This window comes from Musca autumnalis, unplaced genomic scaffold (genome assembly GCF_047663935.1).
Source record: "Musca autumnalis isolate F117 unplaced genomic scaffold, ASM4766393v1 scaffold_5, whole genome shotgun sequence".
In the NCBI taxonomy this organism is placed as follows: Eukaryota; Metazoa; Arthropoda; class Insecta; order Diptera; family Muscidae; genus Musca; species Musca autumnalis.
The window spans coordinates 5,110,406-5,129,853 of NW_027412088.1; the positions used below are offsets into that span (position 1 = coordinate 5,110,406).

At 35.8% G+C, this 19,448-nt stretch overlaps 1 protein-coding gene across 2 annotated transcripts in view; it reads left to right on the plus strand.

The window, feature by feature from the left end:
* The window catches only part of sei (potassium voltage-gated channel seizure), a 72,052-nt gene that overhangs the window by 51,993 nt on the left and 611 nt on the right, over positions 1-19,448 (plus strand). For both annotated transcript variants that reach the window (XM_073988629.1, XM_073988630.1), the window contains 8 exons: positions 784-904; positions 1,194-1,314; positions 1,395-1,513; positions 1,710-1,900; positions 2,029-2,171; positions 12,099-12,292; positions 12,380-12,474; positions 19,306-19,439. In XM_073988629.1, the coding sequence (XP_073844730.1) occupies positions 784-904; positions 1,194-1,314; positions 1,395-1,513; positions 1,710-1,900; positions 2,029-2,171; positions 12,099-12,292; positions 12,380-12,474; positions 19,306-19,439 (1,118 nt within the window). The remainder of the gene's footprint in view (positions 1-783; positions 905-1,193; positions 1,315-1,394; positions 1,514-1,709; positions 1,901-2,028; positions 2,172-12,098; positions 12,293-12,379; positions 12,475-19,305; positions 19,440-19,448) is intronic.

Sequence of the window (19,448 nt, forward strand, 5' to 3'; positions counted from 1 at the left end):
TTTCTATATTCTACTCGATAAATGCCCCAAATTTGTCCATTTGGCCCCCAAAATGGTCACGAGACGTATTTCTGGCTACGTCACTGTATGGAATCAAATGTAACAAACGGTTTTCCTTGAATAAAATCCTACAACATTCCATATTCTCTTGTCACCTGTAAAGTGACTGGACTCTGAATGGACGTAGTTTCCCCAGTGTTCTGATAGCAACCTTTTGGGATTTGACAATACAATACGCATCTTTGTCACTTCAATTAGTCACACTTCCTTCCTTCCTTCTCTCTCAAAATATCCCATTTTGGGAATGATCTGTTTTGTGTCGTTTTAGCGGCTGCACACTGTATTGAATAGTTTTCTTTGGTTATGTTCGCTTTTTGTTTTTGATTTTCAAATTTCCCTACTGCTGCTGGCTGCTGTCCATGGCAGCCTTGATCTTTTCTAGGATGTTCCATGTCGTCACCCCTCCAAAGAGGAGACAATCTAAAAAGAAAAAACTAAATGAATGCGTGTGTGTGTATGTATGTCCGTAGTTGAAAACCAAAAACTATATAAAAACTTAATGTTGCTGTTCTTGTTGTTTTATTTTCTGTGTTCCTATTCTCAATGTTTATCTTAAGAATGACTACACAAACATATTTTATGCTGAGAGGCGCAGCAACAAAGCTTGAAACCAAACTGAAAAAAGCCTCAATGAAGAAAACAAACTAAATTTATAAAATACAAAGTGAAAATTTGAATTTTGATATCTTCTTTTCATGTGTCCCTCTTCCTTCCTCCCTTCAGGTATGCCATTGGCAATGCTGAACGCATTATGCTCACAAAGAATATAGGGTGGTTACATACGTTGGGCAATGATATTGATGAACCTTATTTTGAAAATAAAACCGGAGGTCCATCTATCAAGGTAAAGTGTCTTCTTTCTTTCTCCATACGTTGTTATACTCAAACCAACCAACAAACAAACAAACCAACATACATACATACTTAGCAACAGAGATGGTGGCTGTCTGCATAATCATACAGCCATACAACTATATGAACCAATAAGTGGATGAGCTTACCATCCTCTTGGAGTGGGTCACACGATTTCTAATCAACCAAATATATTTTTCTTCTTCTTCCTGCTTCTCTTCTATGTATATTCTTCTTCTTCTCTTCTGTCTGCATGTTCTGTTCTGTTGTTGTTTTTACAGTCCCGTTATATAACCGCTTTATATTTTACGTTCACCTCGTTGACATCGGTGGGTTTCGGCAATGTGGCGCCCAATACTGATGCTGAAAAGATTTTCACCATTTGTGTGATGTTGGTGGGCTGTAAGTTTACTTTCTGTTCATGTTTGTGATCTGATCCATGCAACACACAATTGTATTCACATGTTCGAATATAATTTCAGCTTTAATGTATGCTAGTATATTCGGTAACGTCTCTGCTATTATACAAAGATTGTATTCGGGTACAGCTCGTTATCATACACAAATGTTAAGAGTAAGAGAATTTATAAGATTCCACCAGGTAAATCATACAAATTGTTTTGAGATCATGTTTCAGCTTGAATTACAACAACAAATTACTTTTATTTCATATATCCTGCATAAACGCCACAACCACAACCACAACCAACAAACACTACCCACCTAAAAAAAACACCTAACCCCAAAAAACACAACCCAACCACACACACATCTCCCGCCGAACTGCAACATCAAAGATACCAAATCCCTTGCGTCAACGCCTTGAAGAGTATTTCCAACATGCCTGGACCTATACGAACGGCATAGATATGAATTCGGTGCTCAAAGGATTTCCCGAATGCCTGCAGGCTGATATATGTTTACATTTGAATCGTAAACTGTTGCAAAACTGTCCAGCATTTGCCGGAGCAAGTCCGGGTTGTTTGAGGTGTGCAACAATAATAACAATAACAACAAAAATGAAGTTTATGCGAAATGATTTTGTTTTGTTTTTTTTTCCAATTTTTTTTTGTCTTCTTTATACGAAAACGACAACAACAACTACAACTCATACAGAGCTCTATCGTTAAAATTTAAAACTACCCATGCCCCGCCCGGTGATGTTCTGGTCCACAAGGGCGATGTTTTGACATCATTATTTTTTATAGCTAGAGGATCGATAGAAATCCAAAGAGAAAATACAACCGTAGTCATATTGGGTAAGTAATCGAGCAACAGCAGCAGCTGGGGGAAACTCAAACTACTGCCTGCCTGCCTGTTCCTCAATATTCAAGTTGTAGTAGTTGTTGTATTAGGCTCTAATATGTATATCATATGAATGCTATGGATGTTGTTGTTGCTGTTCTTGATGTTTGTTATCAGTATTTTATGTTGTAGATATGTATTCGTAAATAGATATGTCATTACAAGTTTAAAGAGTTACTTCGAAGGGCGAGCTTTCAAAGTCAGTGGGACGAATGTTTTGAAATCTTGTTAAAACTTGACACCTCACACTTAAATATTTTTTAAGGTTTTTGAGTGGTTGAATTTAAAAATAATTTCGAATTTCGTTATTCAAATTGAATCCAAAAATATATCGTATTATGTCTACGGTCATGGTAGAACAATATAACGTAACAGCAATACCCAGCACACTGAACTGAGCTGTAATGTTAGTGTTAAATTCCGTATGACATTTTATGTATTTACTTCTATTTTCGATATATATTGGGGATATATATTTTTGAGGAAAAAATATATCATTCAGAAAAAACTATTTCCATTAAAGACTTCTTCAATCAATGAGATGTAACATCCTCCATGTCTGAACGACGTGTCGCACACTAAAACACCGCTTATAGAGCGGAACAGCATTTGTTAATATGTGTGGTATTTTGAAAAATTTGAAAAAAACTAAAGCCTTAATAAACATGTGATTTTATGATTTCAAAAACATAAGATTCAAACACCTTCTCCTTTTCAATGATTTTCCAGCGACCCCAAACATTTTTGCAAGAATTCCACTTTCTGCGAGAAAATATCCATTTAGTGGAATGATATGGAAACATGCAAATTGAAAACAAAAAGAATTTGTCATTCATGTTTTTCAAAATATTCAATCAAAAGTGAAAAAATTAGTTTTAATTAATAATTTATAGACATTTCCTTGTTTTGTTTACATATAACGATGACACTAACATTACAAACAACAAACTATTTTCTATGTGGTTGTTGTTGAGTTGTATTTGGTGTAGTATTTACTTTACCTTGTTTGTTCTACCATGGTCTACGATCTTCTTCAAAGTTTCTATCTTCGTTCGTAGAAATTGTTAAAATGATGTCTCTTTTCTAAATGATAGGTACACATTCATATGTACATATTTCTTTAAGGGGTTACCACCAATTGCAAAAATTGAAATGATTGCCTTATTTTTAATTTTAAACCAAATTTGACTGAGCTATGAGAGTAGAAAGGTATAAATCCGTTGTATTTTGTATGTGAAATAAAAAGCTTTTATGGCCAAAAATATATTTCGAGGTAAAAATTTAAATTTTAATTTTTAAAGCCTTATTTAACGTGCGTATTGTGTTTTAGATAAACCGATTTTTCATAATATTGTACATTAAAACAAATATGTATGTATGTATTACATTTGCTCTCTCATGAAAAAATACCTTTTTTGCGACACCAACTGATGGCAACCCCTTAAAGCGGGGAGATTTAGATTTAGGTGAACAATAATAGTGTTATTGCTAATTATTTATTTGAAATATCACAATGAAGCTATTTAGGTGCAGATGATGTGAAGCTTCATTGATGTAATGCATGTTTTTCATGAGACTACATTTTATTTTATTATAAAAACATTTGACGATATTTATTTTTTTTTTTTATTGAATTTTGCCTGAATTTGAAATATTTGTTTCAAACGATGTTTGTTCTATTCGGGAGCCGAGAGAAAATTTCCTCTACATATACATCAATTTGTGATTTAAGAATACATACATGCATATATATGTATGTATTTATATAACTAAAACACTGTTTCTTAAGAACGTATCAGAGGGTACTTGGGGAGATTTCTCTTATAAAAGAGTTGTAGTTAGACACTTCGTTCAAATTCGACGAAAAAAGAAGTCTTGGTTTTCCACAGCCACAGTTTTTTTCCACAGCCGATATGTCTGATGAGCTGCTACCAACAGCAAAACATGGTTTCGATTCTTCGAATTTCCTTTTTTAATTGCAAACAAAAAATCTTCGCTCATTAAACTGGACTCTAACGAGAAATTAGTTAAAATGTATAACTTTTGTGAGGGAGGTACCCTAAGGAGTGGACCGATGTGGCCCATTTTTCAACATAAACTAAGTTTATACAAACTATTACCAGATCCAAAGCTTGGACCAAATTGGTTGCCCCGTTTGTGAGGTATTGCTCCTAACATGTTAGCGAATATTTTAAACTTTAGTGGGGGTATATAGGAAGGAGTGGATAGATGAGTACCATTCTCGAACTTTGTCTAAGATTTGCAGAAATATTATTATATGCAAATATCGGAAGTTGTATGCTCATAAGCCACTTCATATGGTTGCAGTAGAGTTTTTTTAGCTGTCGGGCCATTTTCTCAGGATATATGGACTTTCCCTTTAAAAACATGTACCGTAGTAATGGGGACAGCGAATACAAGTGGTTGCAAACAAATTAAAGCGATTCAAGAGTAGGTACTGCACTTTTCCGTAATTTTGTGGGGGAGGTACCAGAAGGAGTATCTATGATCTATACCTGGTAGAAATATTACGATGTGGAATTCGGTTAGAATTTTGAACTTTTGTGGGGGAGGCACCCGAAAAGTGCACCAAGATGCGCCATGTCTTCGAATTTAAACTGCCAGCCAGACGAGCAGACAGACGGACGGACATGACTATAACGACTAAAAATTTCCTGAATCGGATTTCGCCCAAACATACCTGCGCTCTAAAACCATTATTTCGATGAGGCACAATTTTGGTCGTAGAATAAGGGTTGAGGGTATAAATATGGTCGGTGATAAATTTGATTTGGATTAGGGAACAGAAGTGTTGAACGTTCATGGTGGATGTACCTGAAGAAATTGACAAATGTTGTCCATTTTGGACGTAGACATAGTCATTCCTTTCGATAGTTATTGTGCTCAACTACCCATTTAAGTTAGACACGATAGACTTTTTTAGAGCTTTTGGGTCAATATGTCAAGAAACATGGATGGACCTGGACACGATTAAAATTTCCAAACAATCCGCAAACAGCGAACATTTTGATATGTTGTGAGGGAAATCCCAGAAGTTTTCCGAAATATTACGATGTACAAAGGTTGGACCAATGTCAGTCATTTCTTATCGCCACCAGGTTTTTTAAAGCTTTTCGAGCATTATACCAGAAAGCACGGCCTTGCCCACGAAAAACATTACATTGCTGGGTTATTTTTGGCAAACACAACCGATCCTCAAACATCCCTTAAGCTACACTTAAGGGGACATTTTGAATTTTGAGAGGAAGGTACCTGAAATTGTTGTTCGACATAAGCCTTCTTAGAACATGGTATACTTCACAGAAACTAAATTAGTAAATTATTGTGGTCGTCATCCCGATTCGTTGGTGCCGTTAGGGCTTGTTAAGCGTTTTTATTGCATTATTTCAAAAAGTATGGACTTGCACCCGGAACAGATTTACCGTCGTAATACTTGTCACGAGAACAACTGCACTTTTGCGAACATTTTAAATATTGTGTGGGAGGTTCCTGAAGGAGTGGACCGATTTAGTCTAAGTGCTGATCTACATATCGCTCATTTACTCAAAGAGTGCCATAACTGAGTTAGCAATTTCAATTTTTTCTACGACTTCTACATTATTTTGTGTAAAATTTTAATGCTGATATCTCTAAAACTCAACGAGTTACAGCTCATTTACTACGAGTATGGCTTAATTCAACAAAAAAGCTTTTTGAGTTAATGAAACACTAAAAAACTTCAAATAATACTTGATCTTGCATAGAAATTTAACACTGATATCTGGCTAGCTCTCTATAAGAAATTGCCCAAGTAGTTATTTTGATTTTTGTGTTAAAATTTTTAAATCGAGAAATCAAATTTGAATCAGTAGCTTAAAATGCGTTTTTCTCGAAACAGCATTTTTGAGATGTGTCACTCATTGAGTAAATGAGCGATTTGTCTGGTAGAAATATTACAACGAACAAAATTGTACAGGTTAAAGAGAATGAAAATTTGTAATTTTTGTATCATAATCACCCATTAAAACGATACACTCAATTTTGTGTGGGTATTGCACTATTTTCCCAAAGCCATTTGCACGACTTTAAAAAACGGACAAGGGTTGCAGGATCTTTTGATGAGACTCCAGTGAAGGTAGATATTTCGTAGTCACCCAATAGTCTCTGCCTAGTATTACTAAGTACTGGGCAGCGACATAGCAGATGCTCAATCGTCTCTAACTCTCCCTCATCCTCACAAAGCCTACAGAAGTCAATACCGGTACTATCCAACTTACAAGTTCTTGACCTGATGCGACAGTGTCCCGTAATTACACCTATCGCGATTCCAATCTCGGACTTACTAAACAAGAGTAGGGATAGAGTTCTGCGTGCCGATATAACTGGCCAGATAAGTTTCGCCACCCGACACTTCAGTTCCTCAGACTAAGCTCAAACGGATATATCCGAGTAGATCTTTACGAGTTCACCAATGAAGTGACACAACGGCGGGCTCACACAACATTCTGTCTGAATGCTTTCAGATTGTGAGCCTATGCGAGCCAATTCCACATCGATTTTATTTCCCCTAATGTTGCAATGTCCGGGTACCCAGCAAAAGACAACTGAGTTTTGAATGTTGACAAGTAAACGTCTACACTTGTAAACAATTTCTGATTTTATTGTGCAGGATTTAAGAGCTTTTAGCGCAGCCTGGCTGTCAACAAACAGGACTACTTGCCTATCCTCACAAACTAAACCGCTGACGACCAATTCAAGGGCCTTCACTATTGCAAAGATTTCAGCTTGAAAAACAATACAATTGTTATTCAATTTATAAGAGAATCGAATACCAAGCTCCTCACAGTATATTCCTGCCCCCCTATTCATTAACTTTTTCACAACTTTACTCATTGTTTATTCTACAACAATTTCATTTGTTTGTTTTGTAGTTGTTACAAAAACAAAAGAAATTTTAACAACTTTTCAATCGATAAAAGTTACAGAATAGGCCTACACTGATCCGGTGTCCTCCTTAATTTTTGAGTACTCCTATACACATTTTTTGAGCGTAAAATGTTGATCTTGTGTGGGTCTTCGAACTTGATCTAAGTTTGGTCAAACGAATATGAGGGCCAATTTTTGGACCGAATCGGTAGATTGCTTCGGGAGTTATAGTGTGCTCCAGCCAGACAGACTGATGGACAGGGATAAATCGACTCCAAATTGTCTGAAACGGATTTCGGCCAAACATAATTAGGGTCTAACAGCCTGTTCATGTATGTCGACCGAAAGGTTTTTTGCGCTTCGGAAGTGGAAAAAAATCATTTTCTGTTCATGTAAACGCCTTCGAAACGAAAATCTATGCGACCGACAAGCCATACAAAATAACACGTAAACGTACACTTTTCCCAAATAAATTTGGGTTTATGTATTTCGAAAGGACTGTCTTTTGTAGAAGGAGAATTTCAAAATCAATCACTTGCTTTGTAGCTGCGAGTAGAACGTAAACTCGCGAACACCGAAAATCTTAAAACAAATTTATGCAACACATTCTTGAAACAAAATAAAAATTTTATAGACACGTTTTAATGGCGGTTTCATTCATTATTTTGAAGAAATCAATAAAATAAAATAATTCAAAATACCGACACATTTTATTTTTCAAACAAAACAAATAACACATATTCCAATGCTTGTATGTATATGTGGATTTTGTTTTCATTTCTCATTTGGCTCTCATTTATAAACATAGTTGCACAAATGTACATTCAAATTAGTAGTATTTCGCATAGGATACGTAGCGGCAGTCGCACGATAGTTTGCGAAATACATGAACGCATTTTTAGACGGAAGTGAGTGACTGCTTTTCTTTCGTACAGGTTTCCGAGCGACATACATGAACAGGCGGAATTAGGGTCTAAAAGCATTATTGTGTTCGTATGAAATTGTATATCGTCACCATAAATGCCCGAAGATGTAACCGACATGAAAAACGAAATTCGTTTTTTGACGTAATCTGATACAAAAAGCTAAAATACATGATCTGGCAAAATTTCAAGCTTCTATGTTCAAAAACAACGATGCTATTCAAGAAATGGCATTTCGAAAAATGGGATAATATTGCAGATTTTGTTGTAATGGAGGATCTCAAAACTAAGCACTTCAGCGGTTTTGGTTTCACTACTAATTCCCCTTCGTATATGATCGATAATATCCCATATACTCGCCTTCGTAAGATTAATATTTCATAAAACAGTTTTTAATTTTATAACGTTTTTTGCTCCTCCTGTAAAGTTTTGGTTTTGTGGGTTACGTCTTCGGGCATTTATGGTGACGATATGTATGCCCTCGTTAGCCTAAAGGCTTAGACTATAATCACATTGCTCGGCTTTTAAACAGCGGCTTTTGGTTACTTGGTATACATTTAACACCATCTTCTGGTATTGGATTTGTGGTCTCATTGGCCTTTCTACAGTTGGGTATCATCAACAGCTAGCAAAAGTGCTATTTTCATAAGCCTAGTATGCTATATTTATCGGTTACCGGGCTGTACCAAAGCTATCGGTGCGATTTTTCACTCGTTTTATGCAAATTTCTGGACTTTAATTTTGTGTCCTGCGTAGTTTTGTTTGGAAGGACTGCTATTGTGACCTCCATGTTTTCTTTAGACGACCAAACGCAAATCTGGCTATATGTAGTTAGCCTACTATTGTCATCTTCTTCTACTCCACTATCAATATCCAGGAAACATCCAGTGTATGCTTTTTAACTTTTATATGGTTGTTTGATTGAAAATTGTATGCACATTTCATTCGTATGTTTTGAAATTAATTTCGAGGCCAACCTCTTTGGCACGATCAACAAGTTCAATTACTTTATCCTTCATATCCTTAAACATATGCGAGACAAATATCGTCGGCAAAGTTCAACTATTTTTATTTTTTTTTGAGCAAATCTTTTCCGCGATTTCGTCAAAAATGACCGCAAAATGTAGTGTGGATCAGCTTTATTACACTCCTGCGATGGTTTTGAAAGGCTCCCAGGTGTTCACTGTATAAAAAATTAGCTTTGACCGCATATAAGTTTGACGTTGAAGAGCTTGCCCTTTATCCATCGCTTACAGTCACTTGTCTATCATTTGCGGACAAAAAGTTATATCACAAACGCAAAACCCTATGAATGACTTGATCTAAGGCAGCTATAAAACAAATAACTTATATCGTTTATTATAGCGTTTTATAACCTCAGCCTTTAGGCTAATGATGTATGCGCTTCATCGGAATAATAGTTTTAGATCCCAAGTACATATGTATGTATTTTTGGACAAAATCTGTTTAAGAAAATTTGAAGTCGATTAAGACATGTCCGTGCATCCGTCTGTCTGTCTGGCCGAAGCGCACGTAAACTATCGAACGGATCAACCGATTTTAAGTTAAAAATTATTCGCTAAAATCTTTCCCACGATTATTTTCGAGGGGATTAACCGATTTGGTCCAAACTTTGCACGTCGTTCTATTGCTTCCAAATGAATATGGATATAGGGGATATATTCATAATACATGTAGGTCTATCACTCCTATTATTGTTATTTTGCACAGTTACAGGTTGAGGGTATATGTATTTCTCTCGGCAAAGCTAACTGAATCTTTTTACTTGTTATAAACGGTTCAGATATAAACGATTCCTGTATAGGAATTCTGTAACTTTTATCGATTGAAAAGTTGTTAAAATTTCTTTTGTTTTTGTAACAACTACAAAACAAACAAATGAAATTGTTGTAAAATAAACAATGAGTAAAGTTGTTAAAAAGTTACTGAATAGGGGGGCTGTTTGTATAAAAAAATTGAAAATGTTTCATTTTTTGTGAATTCAAAAAGGAAATCAATTACGACTCGTTTGGTAAATTTTTACAGATTTTACAGCCTGTCGAACTCGCATTTTAACAATATTTCTTCAACATTGGGCGCCATTATATATATGAAATTATTTACGTACTGCACTATTTTAGCATTATTTTCATTTATGGAGCCTTATAATTTGGGGAATTTATATACAGTCAAAAGATAGCTGTAAAGTAAAGAGTAAAGCCAATTTTATTTCAAATCGAGTGACTGCATTCGATTAGTTTCCATTTTTTGGATGACAAACAGAAACTCTTCTTTCGATTCGTTCGAAGTGAAACACTTCATATTACAAAAGTAACTCTTAACTTGTATTGAGTACCATCCAAGTAATAACTGCTACTAGCAAAAATGTTCTTAATGGCACCCACCCTTATCGCAAAAATAACGGCACTTGATTGTGCATGTCGTCCGTCCATTCAGGCATAACTCAACAGCCATTTACAATTAATATTTCATTAGACACTATCGATCGTATCAGATCAGTCGATAGCATTGGGAGTGGTGTAACGGGCCCTCTCTCATTATTATACACTTAAAGGTGTATTAAGACTCCGGTTGCAATCTAATCTCATTTAAAAGGTGGGGTGTTGTAAATTATCTTTAATTATCTATATATATATAAAAATGGTGTAAAAAATGTATAGTAATTCATAAAATGAGAACGGCTAGGCCGATTTCTGTAAAATTTTTTGTCAGTTATTCGTATTTTCGAGGAGAAGGTCTTTACGGAAGAAAATTTTGGAAAATTTCTCTGGAAAAGTCGGAAAATTGAAAAAATCGAAAATTGAGTTTTTGTATGAAATTTTATTCCTTAATAGCGAGACGAAGTTCGCCGGGTCCGCTAGTGTACATATATTTTTGAAATAAGTCGTATTGTATATATTAAGCACAAAAACTTAAGATTGTATGCAAGCAAATGAATAAAAATTTGTTTTGCAATGTGAATGCTATAACATTCACGTAATTTTGCGTCACCATGAAAATTAATGTTATTGCATACAAATACGCGAACGTGTTAAGGTTGGTAAGATTTACTGTCACATTATAAAAAAACACCGAATTATTTGTAAATAATATTTTCGAAAAGTATTCAAATTTCGTAAAGTATAATTTAAAATCAGGCAATCTTTTACACCAAAATGTTATCCCGTTTTGAAGAAGAACAAAAAAGAAAAACTCAAGTGGAAACCCCACAAATATTTAATATCCGGCTTCATGGGATTGAAAGATATGTTGACGCAGTTATTGGTTTCAAAGCACTGATGAGGATATGCGACGAGATTTGAAACTCTACGTTTTTCAAAAGCAAAGCATTTTTTAGCTATCTTCCACTAAAAAAAAAAAAAAACAAAAATGTTTAGGCCGAATTCTCTACAAATTTTACTTGATAATTTGTAACAATTATTACAAATAGTATGTAATAAGTAAGCAGGCAGACATAAATATAGTAAATTAAAGAACAAAATTGAATTTTAATTGAAACATTTGTTTCTATTGTAATATGAATTGTTGTTGATAAAGTATGTTGTTTTATTTTGATTATTATCAATGTTTTTTTGTAGCAACTTGGTGTTTAAATGCAAATTGCCTTAATTTGTTTTTAATGGAGTCCACATCTTCAAACTTGAATGACTTGTTTTTTTGGTTTCTAACGGACAAACAAAAAATCTGTGGATTACTGATAAACATGAATGCTTACACAAATTTTGACCAAACCTGTCATTCAAGTTTAACGCTGTGCACTGCACTTTTGTCTCAAAAAAAAAAAAAACATCTTTTCTGAAATGGCATCATTCATCGTCTACACCTAAATTGTCTTTCGACTCAAAAACTGGCATGTAGAATGACGTTTTTTCGTAATGATATACATATGTATGTATATATGTAATGTATTAGTATAATGTTGCACAAACGAAACCAACCAACCAACCCACCCACCCACAACCACCACACGCATACATATACACAGCGTTGTACATCTCATTTTCATTTTAGGAAAGGATGATATATTCGGTGAAAATCCTTGTATATATCCCAACATTGGCAAATCCAATGCCAACGTTCGTGCCTTAACATATTGCGATCTACACAAAATTCATCGGGATGATTTGTTGGATATACTACATCTGTATCCGGAATTTTTCGATAGTTTTGTCAATAACCTAGAGATAACCTATGTCATGAGAGATGTAAGTAGAGCGACATTGGAACAGAAGGAGGAGTTCCCACTTCCAATTACAAAATTTTATTAAATATTCCATGGTTTCTTCTTGCAGGAATACACCTCTGGCGTGGATGTAAAACATAAATATTTGCGTGTTAAATCGATGGACAAGGAGCGCAGTACAAGCGATATGAATTCGATACGAATGTAAGTTAATCAAAAATGTATTTTTAAGTTTTGCCTTTTAGTGAAATACCACACAATGTATTTATTTGTGAAAAATATCCTAAAACATTAGTCTTATTTTGGCGTGTTATAATAATTCCAAAAGCAGCACAGGTCCGCCTTGCTAGGGTGGTCTTTTACGCTCCTTTGGGTAAATATAACTTAATTCTTAGTTTTTATTACCGTTGTACCCCAACACATGGTACAATTACTTAGGTAAAAACATAGGCGACCTGCTACAACAAAGCACCTTTTTTTTGTAATGTAAAGTGTCAAAATTTTCGCCAAATGGTCTCTTGTTGTCTCTTTTTATCGCATGTGTTTGCCTATAAAGCGAACACATTCTATCTCTTACTTACAAAATCATATGGTTTTTGTTTTGAATTTCACGGCGAATTCCTCCTTTTTTGACGTTTTAGATTCGATCAGCTGGGCTGAGGCATCTACCTAAGTAATTGTACCATGCCCCAACATAACAGATTTCTAAAACGTCACCGTATTTCGTCTCCACTAAGCAATATTAAAGAATTTTTGTTTGAGTCCATCGGCGCAAACGCTTAGCCCGCTCTATACTACTTATGTGTTAGTCCCATTGGCGCCCAAGTAGAACCGTACAGTATAGTACACTTTACACGAGTTTGGCAAGCACCAGTATCCAAAAATACCTTTATATCTTAAAGCGTTTTACCTATAATGGCCTACACACACATTTTCAAATTTCAAGCTTCAACAGCGTAGCCTTAATTTGATGATTAGTCAATCTCTAATCACCTAACTCTTACATAGTCCCATTAGGCAATTTTGCAGCAATTCGTAGTTTTTACGACCGGTATCGTGTCCTTAACATTAAAATTACTCTAGGCGCCTCCTTCAATCTCCACAATGAAACATGTGAGAACGGAATGAGGAGACATCACAGCGAACAAAAAGAACCAGATCAAAAAACAAAAAACCTAAATTGATCACGTTGTGATATCTGGAAAACATTCATCAAGTATGTTGGATGTACGAACCATCTGAGGAGCAAACATAGACTCGGATCATTACTTGCAACAAGGCAAAGATACGTACCGGATCAAACTTAGCAAATAAATTACGAACAAACAAAACATGGAAGTCGCAACATATAGCCGCAGTATATTTCACTCAAATGGCCCAAGTACTCAAGAAAAACACTCTCGTTCCCATAACTTATCAGTACAGTGCCAAAATATAGTCCACTCCATGCAAACGGATACCAGAAGTCTACACTAAGAAATCTTTGCTATGACCGGGAGTGTCGCGATGCTACCGCAGAGAAGAATGCTGTATATGGGGCGACTATAAAATCAGTCTTATCCACAGTAAAAAAAGAGAGACATGGAAAAGCGAAAGTGTGAATAAAATCAAGATGTACGGGAACCAGAGTTAAGTTCAAAAATTCTACCAAAACTATGAAACGTCAGACTTATGGATTTGGTACACGCACATCTACCTGTAGAGACGAGCGAGGTAATCAGGTAACAAATACAGATAGTGTGTTCAGATTATGGAATAGCATTTTTCCAATACTAGCGAAGACGACGAAGATACCACAAATCGATCACAGAAGATGGTATTGAGCGTATATCGCCCGGCCAAGATGAGGTAAAAACCCCAATATACCGGCTGAAGAATAATAAGGCAGATGGAGCCGATGGCTTACCAGCCGCGATGTTCAAATCCGGAAACGACACACTGATAAGGTGTATGCCTCACCTAGTTAGAACCATCTGGCAGGAAGAAAGCGTATCCGATAGAACCTGAGCAACTTGGGCCCTGTCCACAAGAAAGGAGATAAGTTTGTGTGCCCTAACTATAGGCACATACGTCTGCACGCAGAGAAAAAATATTTTTCGCTTTTGTTGGAACAAAAATATCTGTTTTGGTTCCAAAAATGTAATTGTTTTGTTCAAACATTGTAATCCAAATCCAAAAATACCATCTTTTGTTCCAAACATAGAAAACAAAAACAACTTTCGAATTTCCGCAATATTGTAAAAATCGTTAACAATACCGATTGTAGGAACTTTCATAATATAATTTTGTTTACAAAAAGTATTGTCAACAGAGAAAACCAGCCCAGAAATTTTTGATTTGAGTGTATATACTACTCATATTCACTTTTCACATAACTTTGATATAAATGTCGCGTATAATATTGCAATCATTGATGAACACAATACATGGTTTGCTGCATTGGCTGACAACAAAGACAAACAAAAAGCCACAAACACACACCACAACATAAGGAATAATTAAACACCATAACAAACTCCGGTATAACACCAAACCTCAAAGCACAATGAAGATAGAAGAATGAAATAAAACAGAAACAAATAAAAACAAGAGTCTCATTGTTGGTAATACATACACACAAAAACAAAGCTAAAGGCATCATGTCATACAAACAAAACTCACCATAATTGTTTTTTTTTTCAACACGGCATCGAAAAGCGAGAGAAGAGAAAAAATTGTCGAAGAAAAGAGAGAACTATTGTCCATTTGACAAAAACTATTTTTGGATTTAACAAAACCTAATTGTGGGAAGCACAATACTACATTTGGAATTTAACAATATCTTTACAATACATATTTTGCTCTTCGAATATTGTTGGATCAATCATATTTTTTTCTCTGCGTGTGCTCTCTATTACATGCAAGGTAGTGTCGGTTAGCCCGTGGCTGATGGCATAATTGGGTCATATCAATGCGGCCTTAGTCCTGGCAAATGCACCATTGACCAGATATTTACATTGCGGCAAATTTTGGAAAAGACCCAAGAGATGCAGATCGACATTTACCATCATTTTCTCGACTATAGAGCTGCCTTCGTCCTATACGTTCAAAGTTTTTCCAAGCCATGTCTGCAGTTGGTATCTCCGCAAAGCTCATTCGGCTTTTGACTTTAACTGAGTATCAGTTATAGTTATCTCAGTTAAAATGGGAATAGGAATAGAACTTCTCCGAACAGTTCACTGTGATTTCTTCAAAATCCTACTGGAAAAGGTTATATGAGTTGCAAACGTCAAAAGAAATGTCACAATATACACCAGTATCCATATTGCTGGCTGATATCAGTAAAAGAAGTAACAGATACCTTTAAGGAAGGTTGAAGGAGAATCTGCTAAAGTGTGTCTAGCTGTAAACGTGTGTAACGACACCTATGGCTCCGTTTGCTGAGGCAGCTCGCGGTGGCCAGGGCACGTCCCAGAATTTTATTGATTCCAGTGACGGAGAGTAAGAAGAGGATGTTTTGGGTGTTGGGAGTAGCTTTGGTTTTTATTGGTTATAAAACAAGATGCTCGGGGCTGTGTCCGGGAGTTGAACCTACGGGTGCGCTACCCAGGATGGTTGCCTCTATGTCGTCTATCCTCGGAGCCGACAACGTGAGACCTAGAACAGTTCTCGTAGCGGTGTCCACCCTTTGGGCTGCCGATGCGGGATCTGGGGCGGTTATCGGACGGAGCACTGCGCCGGGGTGGCGGCGGAAAGCCGGAAGGGTAGTTACGATTGGCCTGTGAAAACTCAATCGCCTAACGCCAGGCTTCCACGTTTCGATCGGAGATATGTGCGTGGCCTGTGAAACTCACTCACACGATGGCACATGGACGCTTGTGGTGTCAGCTGTGGGGTTGGAGACCTGGGAGGTGAGACCTTGGACGGTTCTCGGGACCAGGGCGTAACACGGCGCTGGAGTGGCGATGGACAGCCTTTCTTAAGGAACGTCGCGATTGGCCTGTGGAAACTCAATCGCCTCTGGAGTGGCGATGGACAGCCTTTCTTAAGGTACGTCGCGATTGGCCTGTGGAAACTCAATCGCCTCACGCCGGGCTTTCTCGGTTCGAAGGTGGATGGCTTGGAAAACTCACACACACATCGACACTTGGACACTTGGCTTTGTTCACTCTACTCACCTCAGGATTTTTGTTTTAATAGCTGGGTACTTTTACACGGGCACTGGGATACTCTGCGTACATTTGGTTATTTTCACTTTCACTGACTGTCCCAGACATCAGCTTTCCGCGTCCTTTTATAGGGTCCTTGACTACCGTCGGCGTCGTCTCCAAAACCTATCCCTTTACATGTTGTTATTGGTTGTTTACGAACAACGCGGTACAACTCCAGGGCTCCCTTTTGTTGTTGGTTGTTTACAACAGCCAACATTAGATTTTCTAAGGTCCCCTAACTCATTATCAGACCGAAATGTCTGAAATTTGGTATTCAGTCTTCATATTTTTTGTGAGTATTTAGTCTTCGTTGGGGTTTATAACTTTCCTCCCGAAATTTGTCGGTATAGGTCCTCGTCTTCATATAGCCCCCGTAGAACCGTACCTCCCCATTTTCGGTATTTTGAAGGTTGTGGCCTCAATATCCACCCGAAATGATTGAAATTTGGTATTAAGTCTTTATATTTTTTGTGAGCTTATTAAATACATCAAACAACTGTCTTTAAATATCAGAATTTTCGTTTAAAAACGTTTGTTGGGCGATTAATGGTCTAGCTATAGCCAACACCGCAAAACGCTTTGTTAAAAAAGGGGGTAACCCCTGAGTGTGGTGGTCACTGAAATATAGAAATAATATGTTCGTCTGCAAACCTCTGCAGCTGGAACGTTTATACATTGGAAGTACTCACTTTTTGTACAATTTTTTCCCTACTCCACTAATTTTAAAATTTGGTTCACAAAATCGATGTACTAAGTACCGCAGACTTGGGTAGCTGTAAACACCCGTGATCACTATTTACTTCTAAACAAAATTAAATCCTTCTTTATTATAACCAAAGCAACTGTAAAATTTATTTTAGAACGATAACTTACCTTATTTATGAAAATATTGATATTGGAGCATAATAAAAGATATTAAGGACAAAAATTCATATTTCCAACAATTATCGGATTTGAACCTTCACATGGACAAAACTACTTGACAAATCAATACCATAATTCAAATTCCTTCAAATTGAAATGTTTACTATCAATTCTCATCCATAAATTTGTATTTCGAAGTACTTGGTCGTGACACTGTGCGTCGTGAAGAAATAATGTTAACATTTGGAAAGCGAACGAGCTGATTGAGTTTCAACCTTTAGTTCATTCATTCTGTTTTTAATTTTCATAGTTGACCTATAATTTGGTCCTTTTAATCGCTATTATTAATTTATTAATTCGTTTGGGCTTCTAGTAAAAACATTCGTCATTTCAGTAAAGCACAGTCGGTTAATGGAGTTAGTTCTTTAATGGATAAAAATGGTCGATTACACGCAGAGAAAAAATATTTTTCGCTTTTGTTGGAACAAAAATATATGTTTTGGTTCCAAAAATGTATTTGTTTTGTTCAAACATTGTAATCCAAATCCAAAAATACCATCTTTTGTTCCAAACATAGAAAACAAAAACAACTTTCGAATTTCCGCAATATTGTTAAAATCGTTAACAATACCGATTGTAGGAACTATCATAATCTAATTTTGTTTACAAAAAGTATTGTCAATACAGAAAACCAGCCCAGAAATTTTTGATTTGAGTGCATATACTTCTCATATACACTTTTCGCATAACTTGGATATAAATATCGCGTATAATATTGCAATCATTGATGAACACAATACATGCTTTGCTGCATTGGCTGACAACAAAGACAAACAAAAAGCCACAAGAACCCACCACAACATAAGGAATAATTAAACACCATAACAAACATGAAAAGGAAAGAAGAATGAAACAAAACAGAAACAAATAAAAACAAGAGTCTCACAAGTACATACACACAAAAACAAAGGTAAAGGCAGCATGTCATACAAACACACCACAACTCACCAAAATTGTTTTTTCAACACGGCATCGAATAGCGAGAGAGAGAAACAAATTTTCGAAGAAAAGAGAGAAATATTGTTCAGTTGACACAAACTATTTTTGGATTTACAATACTACATGAGGAATCCAACAATATGTTAACAATACATATTTTGCTCTTGGAATATTGTTGGATCAAACATATTTTCTTCTCTGCGTGTAGTTCAGAAGATATTTAAATTGAACTAGTCCGTTCGTGAACTGCAATAATATACTACTACAGAAAACTACACCCTAACTTATTATAGCTATTTATGCGTTAGCTATTAAACATCTTCCACGATTGTTGGATTGATTAGTCGACCAATATTTATCAATAAATTGAGGATATTTATCGATTTCTTTGGACAGATAAATTTTTAATATCTGTAGGATAGATACTGCATATCAGTGTAGTTATGTACCGTGAATGTGTAGCATACATTTGTTATCTTACATCAAAAATGGTCAATAATGTACATATTTATGCGATCGATGTCATTAAAAAATTAAGTTTAATAAAGTGTGAGAGCGCCTTGCAATAGAATTGTTCCAATACCGTTTAAACAGAATTATTATTTTCATTACAAATAAATTACAAATTTTATTCTCATTTGTCCATTTCACAATTCGATAATGACCTCTCTGTGGGTTCTAAAACTATTTATCCAAGACCTTCTAAATTGTAAATGTTTTTTTTGTTTCATTTTAATTACAAACTATAGCTCTGTTCCAGAACTAAAAAGTTTTTACAATTTTTACCACTTTTACACATTTTGCGTTCCCGTACACAAAATTTATATGAAAATCGTTTACGACTTTTACAACTTTTACGACTTTTACCACTTTATAAAGTACGGGAACAGGCCATATTATTGTGTACTACTATTGTTGTTTTTAATGTTGTTGTTGTTATTTTTATTGGTATTTATTGTTTCGTTTGTTTCTTTCGTTGCAGAGTCGGAATGCCATATCAGAAAATAAACAGCAAGGCATACGTGCGTGACGCTCCAATGAAGGAGACGCCAGACGTCAATATTTATGTGGGCAAAGACAGTAACAACTATAAGTATGGACAAGCTCCGAAAAGTGGTTAGTGGC